Below are 13,021 nucleotides of genomic sequence, written 5' to 3' on the forward strand. Positions count from 1 at the left end.
ATGGCATCAATCACAGGGGCTGTCATTTGTTAAGGGTGTTGGGAATTGTAGCTCTGGGAAGGGTAAAACTACAGTTCCCTGGAGGGAAGCCATGTATTTTTAAATGCACATTGTGGATGTGACACCTGTGTCTTCTGATTCTTCTATTTTGGCTTGATATTTAAGGAATTCAGCCTCCAAATACAGTAAGCTCACAACTTGCACATGTTTAACTTACGCATATTCAGCTTTACCTGCTTGGGAAAAAAATTAAAAAAAATTAAAAGGGGTGGTGGAAACAGGGTGGGTGTCCAGGTAAAAACTGTGGGTAAATGCCAGGATCTGTCCAGGTCTTCTTAGGCCCCTATGCCTGGGCAGGACGTCTGGAACACCTTCAGCATACACCCGGGAATCATGGACTCATAACTGGGCTTTATGAGCACCAAATCAGCAGTAAACAGCAGAAGCATTTGTAGAGGTTTCAAAACATTCCTCATTTATTTCTATTAACTACTGCATATTTACAGATCTGGCTTTGTGAGTGTTACAGCCTCTCACTTAGCCATCTTGTCTACAGAAGATATTAAACTGCACACAGCACACGGCAGAGAGCAGAGTCAGGACTGAAAAACAACAAAGTAACAATTCCTAACTGTTCCCTCCCAACAGCAGATATCACCAGATTTTCAGAATGGGAGGGGTGAAAATGCTCACAACCTCCCCCTTTTCATTCTGACCATTATGAAAATCTAGCACAAAAGCAATTTCTTTACATATATACCAAGTTGTTCCTTATTAACAGCTTTAGTCAAAGCATCAGCAGGTATTTCTTTCCCTGGCATATATGAGACTTTTACAACTCCCTTCTGAATGCATTCTCTGGCACGGTGCAATTTGATTAGCAAATGTTTTGTTCTTTGCTTGCACCCTTCTGAATGGATTAGTTCTATGCAGGCTTTGTTGTCCTGATAAACTTGAATTGGACAACAAATTTTAACTCTCATATCCTCACATAGTTGCAATAACCACTCTACATTCATGAGGGAAAAATTTAAAGCGTTGAGTTCTGCTTCACATGAACTCATGCTTATTGTTGCCTGTTTCTTACAAGACCAATCAAATAGGCACTGATTGTACAAATAACACACACCTGAGGTGCTCTTGCCATCAGTTGTATCACTACCAAAACTGGCATCGGCATAGATCTCAAGACCTCCAGAGTTTTGGCTAGTAAGCTTCAACCTGTAATGCATAGTGCCTTTTAAATACCTAACTATGCGTTTCAGCGCCTTCCAGTCTTGCACTGTAGGTTTATTTACATATCTGCTGAGCAAATTTACGCTAACAGCAATGTCTGGTCTTGTTCACCTTGCTATAAAACTAAGTTTACCCAACACACTTCTGAACAATGTAGTGTCAGGAAAAACATTAGCATTAGTATCATGTTGGTACCCTGTGACCATGGGGGTGTCTACAGAATTGGCATCTGTCAGATTTAATTTTTCAATCACATCATTTATCTTACGTGATTGATGCAGCAAAACATCACCTTGCTTATTTCTCTCTACTTCCAGTGAGAGATAATTGCTGACTTCCCCTAGGTCTTTCATATCAAAATGCTTTTGCAGTTTTGCAAGAGTGGTTTTGTAAATATTTGCATCCTTCCAGAAAAACAAAATATCATCCACAAAACAAATGCAGTACAATTTGTGCTGGTTAGATTCTTTAACAAAAACACAAGAATCAGCCTTTCCTTGCTTGAAACCTAAGGAAAACAGCACTTCTGTCAGCTTAGTGTGCCAGCATCGAGCGCTTTGTTTTAGACCATACAGGGATTTTTTTAATTTACACACCATTCCCTTTTTTATCTGCACTCCGTCTGGCGGTGACATGTAAATACTCTCATTGAGAATTCCGTACAAAAACGCAGTATTAACGTCGTGATGAGATATGGTCATGCCCTCTTCTGCAGCAATTTTCATCAACAGCCTAACTGTCTCAAATTTGACTGTCGGTGAATATGTCTCATGATAGTCCTGATCAGGAACTTGAGAAAAACCACGTGCAACTAATCTGGCTTTATATCTGACCACTTTACCAGTCTGATCAGTCTTGGTTTTGTAAATCCACCTGCTGTCTACAAGTTTCATGCCTGGTTCTGCTGGAACCAATTCCCACGTGTCATTTTGCTTTAGGGAATTCAATTCAGCTTTCATGGCGTTAAGCCAAGGTTCAGCATCTTTTTCAGGTAAATTTTGAACCTCTTTGTAGTTAGTTGGTTCAAAAACTGAGTTTGGGTTGCTAGTGGCAGCCATATCTGAAATAGCAGCTTTAGCAAATTCTTTAGAAAATCGTTTAGGTGCTTGTCCCTTGGTAGTTCTCTCAGATCTACGCAATACTCTGGGATCCTCTGGGTCTGGTTCCTCCTCCTTGGGAGAATGGTGACCTGTATCTGGCAAAGATTCTACCTCTAGATCAGTGTGAGACCCATCTGATTTCTTAAAAGAGGTCTTTTCATTCTGATCATCTGTATCAGTGTCAGAATCTGTGCTACCATCAGCATCAATTACAGGTTTTGCCTCTTTGTTAATTGGTTTAACCACCTCATCATCTGAAATGGGATGACATTGAAAAATGCCAACTTTGTCCCATTTTGGATTACAATCCATGCTTCTGGTCAGCCTAATTGTGTTTGTGTCTGTCATCAGCACACGATAGGAACCTTTTTCATAACCTAGAAAAATGCCATGTTGACCAGATTTGCTCAGTTTGTCACCTTGCAGAGTGTGCACCCAAACTTCAGAACCGAAAATTTTTAAATGTTTTACAAACGGTTTCCTTTTGAACAGCATTTCGTATGGGGTGCAATCAATGGCTGATTGATACCTGCGGTTGTAAATATAGGTGAAACACGATAGAGCTTCAGCCCAGAAGGGGTTGGGTAGGCCTGAATCATGCAACAGAGTTTTAATTCCTTGTTGCAAGGTCTGGTTTACTCTTTCACATAAACCATTCTGCCATGGAGATCTGGGCGTGGCAGTCATGTGCTCTATGCCCTGTTCAGCAGTAAAGTTTTCAAACTGTTCTGAACAAAATTCTCCACCCCTGTCAGTAAAAAGACAACGTACATGCTCATCGTGAACATTCCTGAGCCATGCACAAAATTTTTGAAACTTGGAGAAGGCTTCAGACTTCTTTTGTAACATATAGACCCAAACATATCTAGAATAGGCATCTATCAGAACCAAAAAATAACATGAGTTTCCTCTAGAGAGTGCTAGAGGTCCAACCAAGTCTGCATGCACAATCTCATAAGGTTTCTTAACCTCCCTCCCAGATTTTGTACCTTTGGGAGCTTGCTTAATTTTGTTCTCTGCACATGAGACACATTTCATATGATAAGGACACTTTTGAACTTTCATGCCCTCAACCATATTTTGCATTTTACCTACTGCCTGGAAATGCAAATGACCAAACAAACGATGATAATCATGAATACAATGGTTATGCAATTTCTCATTCTTATCTACTGATATATTACAGCATGCCTTTTCAGTTTCTTTAGTTGCTCCAGCAGCTGTACCTGTAACAAAAGGCAATACATATAAACCATCAACACACTTAGCATAAAGAATGAGTTTGTTATCTCGAAGAATTTCACACCGAGAGTTTGCAAACACCACTTTAAATCCTTGAGCGTCTAGCTGAGAAACACTCAAGAGATTATCCTGCAAATGAGGAGCATACATAACATTTTTAACTGTTGCATTAAGGCTCTGCAAAGAAACCGTTCCCTGAGCCAAACTTTTAATAGTCGTTCCATCCGCTTGATGAATTGCTCCTCCCTGTTTCTCAAGATGAAGAAAGAGATTTTTATCATTGGCCACGTGCCTTGTGGCTCCTGAATCGACAACAAAAACAGAACGTGTGAGTTGATTAGAACTGCGTGAGATCAAAGCCTTTGATGCAGCTGGCCCTTGGGGTTTTCGGCCTCCTCCCCTTTTGCCTTTGAAGTTGCTCTTCTTCTTTGAAGAGTTTTTACACTGATTTTTAAAATGGCCGACCTCTCCGCAAGAAAAACAGCGGCGCATTTTAAGAGCTTTTGCAACACTTTCACTTTCCCCTGTTGAAGGCTTGTAAGCATTTCCAACAGCCTTGTCCCTGCTTTCTCTAGCAGTCTGTCTGCGATCCCACTCATTCAAGAGCACGCTAGACACATAATCTTCTGTTAGACGGTCATTGGGCAAAGACGACAATTGAGCAGCTACAGCATCATAAGATTCATCCAAACTGTTTATGATAAGCATTGCAAAAACAGCTTCTGAAATATTTAAGTCTCGCTGGACAAGATCCTGTCTGAGACGTTTTAACTGGGCTAGATGGCTGGGCAAATCACCATCTTTCTGTAATTCCAGCCTACACAGCTTTTTAAAGAAAAGCACACTGGATCCTGCATTTTGTCTTAGATGCATATCTCGAAGTTTATTCCAAACAGCCCGTGCAGTCTGCTGGTTCTCCAAATTGACCAACAACTGGTCCTGGACACTCAGAATAATTGTCCCCCTGGCTCTCATGTCTGCCTCATGCCACGCTGGCCATCCATCATCATCCTCATTGGGGGGGTCATCTTCTATAGTATGGTAAAGCTTTTCCCTTTGTAAAAGTGCTTTCATTTTGACCTGCCACGTAGGATAGGTCTCTGGTGTAAGGAGAGGAAAAGATAGAGACATCTGGCCAGAATGTGCAGAAGCCATGCCTGTGTTTAGTTAACAGCAAGACACTTCCCTTCATGCACCCCAAATACTCTTGACTCTTTCAGCAACTTCTCTCCCCACTCAGCACAATTAACAGGCAAACTGGAAAAGCGTCTCTGCTGTCTTCTTGGCAGCCAGCAACATACCTTTCTGTAAATCAAACAGCAGCTTGAAAAACAGCTTCAGCTCACAGCTCAACTCCGATGTGCAGCATCAGATGGAAATGGATCAGAAACATCCAATTATCCAACCATCAATAGCCATCTGCAACCACCAGTCTGCTACCAGCAACCATCCGCCTGCTACCATATGTGGGTAAATGCCAGGATCTGTCCAGGTCTTCTTAGGCCCCTATGCCTGGGCAGGACGTCTGGAACACCTTCAGCATACACCCGGGAATCATGGACTCATAACTGGGCTTTATGAGCACCAAATCAGCAGTAAACAGCAGAAGCATTTGTAGAGGTTTCAAAACATTCCTCATTTATTTCTATTAACTACTGCATATTTACAGATCTGGCTTTGTGAGTGTTACAGCCTCTCACTTAGCCATCTTGTCTACAGAAGATATTAAACTGCACACAGCACACGGCAGAGAGCAGAGTCAGGACTGAAAAACAACAAAGTAACAATTCCTAACTGTTCCCTCCCAACAGCAGATATCACCAGATTTTCAGAATGGGAGGGGTGAAAATGCTCACAAAAACAACAACTCTTGCAATCCCGCCGACCATTGAACTCAATGTGCTTTGATGATACTTGATTTTGGCTTTAGGTGTGATCCTCGGAATGTAACCCCCGCATAATTATATGTAAAATGGCACTGGGGCTGGTTAGTTATGGCACAGGACCCAAGTTTATTGTGGTAAGAAATGAAAGGCCTTGTTGCCATGAGGTGTTTTTTTAGTTTTGAACTGTCTGATAAAATGCGTCGATAATCCTACTTGAGTACACAAAGTGTTTGTCCCTCATATCCTCCAACATTCAGCCTCTGAAAATAGGGACGTCCTATTCCATAGTAATCATATTATTATTATTATTATTATTATTATTATTATTATTATTATTATTATTAACAGGTCACCTTTCTGACTGAGTTGCCCTAGCCACTCTGGGTAGCTTCCAACAAATATATAAACAGTAAACTTTTTTATTAAAAAAAATCCTAATACAGGGCTGCCTTCTAAAGATTGTACTGTGTAGTCACATATCTCCTTGGCTCAAGGGTTGCATAACTCCATACCCTCCAACTTTTCTCCGATGAAAATAGGGACGTTCTAAGGGAAAGCAGGACATTCTGTGATCAAATCAGAAACAGGGGTGGTTTTTGTCAATGAAAAACAGGGGTGCATGGAGGGTCTGTTGTCCCTGTGTTATGAACATCATTGGAGGGAGAGCTGGCCAGTCTGGAAAAACACCTCAGGTCAGGTTGACAGACACGGCAGCTTGACTTTCACTTGGGCTGTGCCTGCATCATCTCTCCCATATGACCCCAATATTCTTATCTTGTGGAGCAATTATCATTCCACTGAGCCATTATCAAGGGAAACCCCAAAGGCCAAACTAGATTAGAAGTTTGCCACATAGCTTGCCCTTGCATCATTTCTCTCCCCTGCTTCGTCCCCGCTGCGGTTCCAATGGCGCCTACAAGAACTTCTCTTCCATTGAGCAGCAAGCGTAAGCCATGATGTGTGTGATTCTCCCTCAGGACCGTGGATCTTTATTTTACTTTATTTGCTTTCGGGCGAGTCAACGAGTCAATTTCTGCAAACGCAGAAGGTATAAAGATTATTGCTTGGGGAGAGAAGGGGGCAAAAGCAGGTGGAGAGAAAAAGCAGAGAGTAAGTGAGAACAGTCTGACCCGATTAGCTGCAGATAGGTTCATGAAGACAAAGACTTTGGATAACTCACTGAATGGCGGACTGCAGGATGATCTGCCTGTTCCGTTGGTGAGGCCTTGCCTTGGATTGACCAGAAAAGGTCCAATCAGGGCCGTCTTAAGCATATCTGGCGCCACCATGCAAAGATCCCTCTGGTGCCCCCCCCCCCGTTTTCCAGAGTTGTTGACCTTTTCCCAAGCCTGTGTGGGGATCACTCTCTTCCCATGGAGGCTTGGGAGTTCAGGGAAAGGGGAGGCTGCTGGCAAAGCCGCGCAGCTCCCCCCCCTCACTGGGGCGCCCCTGAGAGGCCAGCGCCCTGGCGCAACGCACCACCAAGCCCAATAGGAAAGACGGCTCTGGGTCCAATGCTTGCTTTCACCCGAGGATCAGGAAACTGGCCATCTCCATTGCTGAAGGTGGCAAGTTAGGTTCCAGTGAGCCATCACAGACTGATAATCATATCCCCTATTATAGTGGAGACTTGGGCAATTCATAGAATCATGGAGTTCAAAGGGACCCTGGGGATCATCTGGTCCAAGGCAGGAATATGCAGCTGTCCCTTATGGAGATCAAACCTGCGACCTTGGCATTATCAGCACCACGCTCCAACCAACTGAGCTATGTATGTATTGATTGGATGACTGCTTTGTGCATGGGCATAGCCAAGGGGAGGTCAACTGCCCCCCCCCCCCGATCAAGTAAAACAACAGAAATACAGTCGTACCTTGGAAGCTGAATGGAATCCGTCCCGGAAGTCTGTTCCACTTCCCAAACGTTCAGAAACCAAAATGCAGCTTCCGATTGGCTGCAGGAAGTTCCTGCAGCCAATCGGAAGCTGCGGAAGCCTTGTCAGACATTCAGGTTCCAAAGAATGTTCGCAAACTGTAATACTCACTTCCGGGTTTGCGGCGTTCGGGAGCCAAAACGTTAGAATTGCAAGGCGTTTGAGATCCAAGGTACGACTGTACTTAACTGACTGACCAATCATGTTGGTTCTGTCTCTCAACAAAAGTCCTGCCTGCCCCCCAACAAAAATCATGGCTACGCCCATGGCCTTGTGGACATTTCTACCATGATATAGTATTGTGGGCCAATATTCGATACAATTGAGTTGAGCTTTTTTCCAATCTGGACCTCTGTTACCGATTACATGGCTTGCATAATCCTGATCAACTCTCATGATGGACTGTGACAACGTTCACACACTCGGTTCACGCACCATACATTTAAAGCATGTTGCCCTTCACCCTGTAAATAATCCCTTTGATTCGGGAAAGTTTGGATCCTAAGATCTTGGGCGAGCTTACAATTTTTGTTGGGAATCCACGGTTGCCCTTTAAATATGATCCAATCAGAAGAGGGTACAGTACTTTTATAAGCATTTTGATTCCATAGGAAAAGCCTGACCATGCAGCTGCCTAGGACTGCACAAGCAATGGTACCCCATACCAAAGGCAGTGTGAGAGTCCTGTTTCTGGTCCAGCTCCTTCCAGTACGGCCAGCACCCCACCTATGCTGAGACGGCATGTCAGAATCCTCTATAATGCTACAGGGGATTCTGACGCACTTCCTCAGTACAGGATGCTACCCTGTGCGAGACACCGCTCCCGCAAACCAATTCCCCCAAACTTGAGCGATCCGTAGGAACCCCCCTCTAAACAAACGAGAAGCATCACCCTGAGCAGAATGAGAAGCTGACACACAAAAGTGGGTTTTAAAGATCTCATTGGCACCCCAAACCTAAATACATTTGTTTGGAAGTAAGTCCCGTTAATTTCAGAGGAACTTACATCTGAATTGCTTTTCTCTTTTTCCTTTCCCCCCACTAAATCAGTTTGCCCACTTCTTCTCTCATGCTCAACATCCCAGAAATCTTTCTGACAACTTATACATTTCCATTGTCCGGTTAACATGACCCCCCTCCCTTGAAGCAGCTGCGTCTGGTAGGTGTCCTGGCGACACCAGAGTAGGGAAAGCCATCACACTTAGGCTTCCCCCTTCAGCCAGCTGTTCTTAGATACTTGCCCCACACAGGGCCGAGATTCTGGGCTGAACTGGAGCAGCTGCTTAATAAGGGCTTGGCAGGGCTCCGCCACAGCAGGCAGGTCTTCGGGGAAAACGACGCCTTTCTTCTGGCGGCACGGCATGTTATGGATGTGGGTGTCATCGAAGGGCATGCAGCCGGTTATCATCACGTAGAGCATGACGCCCAAACTCCACACGTCGTACTTTTTGGGGTCGTAGGGGACGCCCATGAGGACCTCAGGAGAGGCGTAGGCCGCAGAGCCACAGTAGGTGGTACTCAGCTCTGGGTACCCGCGCGATTCTCTGCCAAAGCCAAAGTCGGTCAGCTTTGCTCGGCGGCCGTCCGAAGTGAGCAGCACGTTCTCACACTTGAGATCCCGGTGCACCAAATGCCGGTCGTGGAGGTAGCGCACGGCACCCACAACCTGGGCAAAGATGTCCCGGGCCTCAGGGGCGCAGGGCAGTTTGCCCGTTTTCTGCACCATCTGCAGCAGGTCCGTAGACGCGGCCTCCATCACAATGTACAGCGTCCCGTTGCAGACTTCGATGAACTCGTAGACTCTGACGATGTGCGGGTGACGGATCCCTCTCAAGATGGAGAGCTCCCTCGGCAGAAACTTCTCCACAAAATCCCGGGGCGCTCGACGCCGGTCCACCATTTTGATGGCTAGTGGCCCCTTGTATTTGGCTGAAGTGGCTACTCTCACCTTGGAATAGCTGCCTTCTCCCAAGGTTTGGCCCAACTTGTAACCAAGGTCGCTCAGAAGTTTGTCTCCTCTGGAAGCCCTTGACATGATGACCTGGTCAGGCTGACAAGGCCTGTAGTTTTTCTTCCCGGGACTCAGTGCTTTAACCCATTGTGATAGACATCTCTAGACTTTCACCCCCCATGTGCCCACTGAGGGCCTGGCTTCGAAGTCATCACTACTCATACAGGTATTGTGAAGTGGCTGGGAGTGTCATGCGCTGTGTCTTCCTGTGCATAATCAGCAGTGCCAAGACCCTTGTGGTCCCAGAACTAGTAGGTCCAGCTTCGATATCAACACTGGGGAGCTGGAGGAGGTTTCGATTCCTCTTCTTCAAGGGATGGATGATATAACCTGCTTCAACTTTATGGAGGAATTCTCAATGACATTCTTCTCTCTTTTTTATACATAAAATTTATTTATTTGGCTTTTCAAACAATTTTTTTTACAGAGCTATATCACACATCAATCATAAAAACAAGATCCTAAGGAATCTCCTGGATTTCCACCCTCCCCTTTGTGGGTCCTTTCCTATTAATCCTTTCCTCTTGCATCTTTTATGACAATCCAAAACCTTTACCTCTTCCATTATGTCCAGAATTCCCAGGTGGAGCTACCTCTTGAGGCATTGTATAGTTTTTTTATATTTTATAATTTTTATTAAATTTTCTGTTTTACAAATTAGAATATTCATATAAACAACCTTAAAATTTCAAAGACTCCCCTTCTTCTCTTTCCATGGCTCATTTTGCATAACAATCCCTGCATAGTCTATAAAAACGAAACCATTCAGCATTCCATTATTACATCAATCAAAACTTATTTACACTTGAATTTATCTTAACGCTGCCAAAGTTTTCAAGTGTATACAATTTTCCTCCATATATTCAATAAACATTTTTCAATCTTCTTTAAACGTATGTTCTTCTTGTTCTCTTATTAGGTCCGCAAGCTGCGCATTTTCCATCAGTTTAAGTTGCCATTCTTCTTTAGCTGGGACCTCATTTGTTATCCATTTTTGGGTTAACAAAACACGGGCCGCAGTAGTGGCATACATAAATAATCTTTTTTTGACACCTGGGAATATCTGTCTGAAATATCCCCAACAAAAAAGACTTTTTTTTTTAAAAAAGGGTACTTTTAAACTCCCCCCCAATCCATTATAAATTATTTCCCAATACTCTTTTACCCTTCCTCCCTTGACCTGCTTCAGAAGTTCCTTTAGATCTGGGGGTGGAGAACATTTGGCCCTCCACATGTTCTTGGACTCCAGCTCCCATCAGGCCCAGCTACCAAGGATGATGGGAACTGAAGCTCAACCACATCTGGAGGGCCACAGGCTGTCCACCACCTCTGCTTTCAATTCTTAATCTTTTCAAATCAGTTGTGCAAAACGGCTCAAATGTGCAGAACCAATTTTTTGTCTGCCAAGAACACACAGGACGTTCTAGGGAGTTCTAACTGTCTGGATGATGGAAATAGGCCCTCGATTTAAAAGGAAAAGGGAAGTTGAAATATTTTATGCTAATATAAATTAGCATCATGGTTTATTCTAATGTAGGGATGTGGGTGGCACTGTGGTCTAAATCACTGAGCCTAGGGCTTGCCTATCAGAAGGTCGGCAGTTCGAATCCCTGTGACGGGGTGAGCTCCCGTTGTTCGGTTCCAGCTCCTGCCAACCTAGCAATTCGAAAGCACGAAATGCAAGTAGATAAATAGGTACTGCTCTGGCAGGAAGGTAAATGGTGTTTCCATGCACTGCTCTGGTTCACCAGAAGCGGCTTAGTCATGCTGGCCACATGACCCGGAAGCTGTCTGTGGACAAACGCCGGCTCCCTTGGCCTACAGAGCGAGACGAGAGACGCAACCCCAGAGTCATCCGCGACTGGACCTAACGGTCAGGGGTACCTTCACCTTTATTCTAAGGTGCATTTTAAAGGCAAGCTGGGTTTGTCTCTCTGCAAAGGAGCTGCCCTGACAAAGAAGGCCTGAAAGAGATCTCCAAGGAGGGCAGGGAACTCAAGGTCAAACTGGCAGGTAAAAGCAAAACCTTCAATTTCTTCCAGTAAGAAATGTTGCACAAATAGGAAGTTGTTTAACTCCTGTTAGGAGGTGTCACAGATAGGAAGTAGTTTGACTCCTCTTACGAAATATGCTTTAATTAAATCCATCATTTTGATCCCTTGAAGTGCAACAACTAATGGCCTACACCTGCCTAGTAATAACAACCTACCCTAAATGTTCGGGTGGCACACTTAGAAGCATACATAGAATCATAGAGCTGGAGGGCGAAAACATCTGGAGGGCCAACTTTGCCTATGCCCGACGTAAAGATATCTAAAGCCATTTGCACATAACAAAACATGTATTTTATCAGAGTCATTGTTGAACTGAAACCAGTGATATGTTAGGGAGCAGGCTAGCAGGTGGGGCCCATTACTTACATCAGTGATGGCCAAACTTGGCCCTCCAGCTGTTTTGGGACTACAACTCCCATCATCCCTGACCACTGGTCCTGTTAACTAGGGATGATGGGAATTGTGGTCCCAAAACATCTGGAGGGTCAAGTTTGCCTATGCCTGCTATAGCTTGTTTAGCTTATACGTAAATCCAGCACTGGACCCAGCATGGCAGCTGTGCAAATACATATAGCAAAGAGGTTTTTTTAATGAAGAATGCCCCATGCACTCATCGGGGGAGGCTCTATTCTTCAACAACAACAACAACAACAATTTTATTATTTATACCCCGTCCATTTGACTGGGTTGCCCTAGCCACTCTGGGTGGCTTCCAACATATATAAAAACATAATAAAACATTCAACATACCCCCCCCCCCAACTAAACTATACAGGGCTCCCTTTATAGATGTCTCTTAAAGGTTGCAGAATTACTTAACTCCTTGGCTCAGGGGTCACATAACTCCATGGCCCCCAACATTTTCCCAATGAAAATAGGGATGTCCTAAGGAAAAGCGGAACATTCCGGGATCAAATCAGAAACTGGGACGGCTTCTGCAAATCTGGGACTAAAAGGTAAAGGTAAAGGACCCCTGACAGTTACGGTATGAACGACTCGGGTTGCGGCACTCATCTCGCTTTACTGGCCGAGGGAGCACGGCGTTTGTCCGCAGTTTTTCTGGGTCTTGTGTGAAACCAGAGCAGCGCACGGAAACACCATGTACCTTCCCATTTACCTTCCTATTTATCTACTTGCACTTTGACATGCTTTCAAACTGCTAGGTTGGCAGGAGCTGGAACCGAGCAACGAGAGCTCACCCCGTTGCAGGGATTCGAACCACCGACCTTCCGATCAGCAAGCCCTAGGCTCAGTGCTTTAGACCACAGCGCCACCCAAGTCCCTTTAAATCTGGGACTGTCCCTGATAAATAGGGACACTTGGGAGGATCGGCCCTCTGTATTTGGTATCCTAGGCTGCAGCCAAAGTATTTGGAGCTGAGTGGTTAGAAATCATGAAGGCGGGGCTTTTTTTCTTTCTCTCAGGGGGAACTCACTGGAACTTAGCTCCAGCACCTCTCAGGTGGGTTCTGGCACCTCTTTTTCTAGAAAAACAGCACTGCATGTAGGCATAATAAATGCGGTTTTTTTTAAAAAAAACACACACACACCTTGTCTCTT

At 44.5% G+C, this 13,021-nt stretch overlaps 1 protein-coding gene across 1 annotated transcript; it reads right to left on the minus strand.

The window, feature by feature from the left end:
* Positions 1 to 7,561: 7,561 nt before the first annotated feature.
* Positions 7,562 to 11,839, minus strand: LOC118093213 (testis-specific serine/threonine-protein kinase 6-like). The gene has a single exon (XM_035132189.2). The coding sequence runs from the start codon at positions 9,430 to 9,432 to the stop codon at positions 8,599 to 8,601; it is 834 nt and encodes a 277-aa protein (XP_034988080.1). The 5' UTR covers positions 9,433 to 11,839; the 3' UTR covers positions 7,562 to 8,598.
* Between the last annotated feature and the right edge of the window lie 1,182 nt (positions 11,840 to 13,021).

This window comes from Zootoca vivipara, chromosome 1 (assembly GCF_963506605.1).
Source record: "Zootoca vivipara chromosome 1, rZooViv1.1, whole genome shotgun sequence".
NCBI lineage: Eukaryota > Metazoa > Chordata > Lepidosauria > Squamata > Lacertidae > Zootoca > Zootoca vivipara.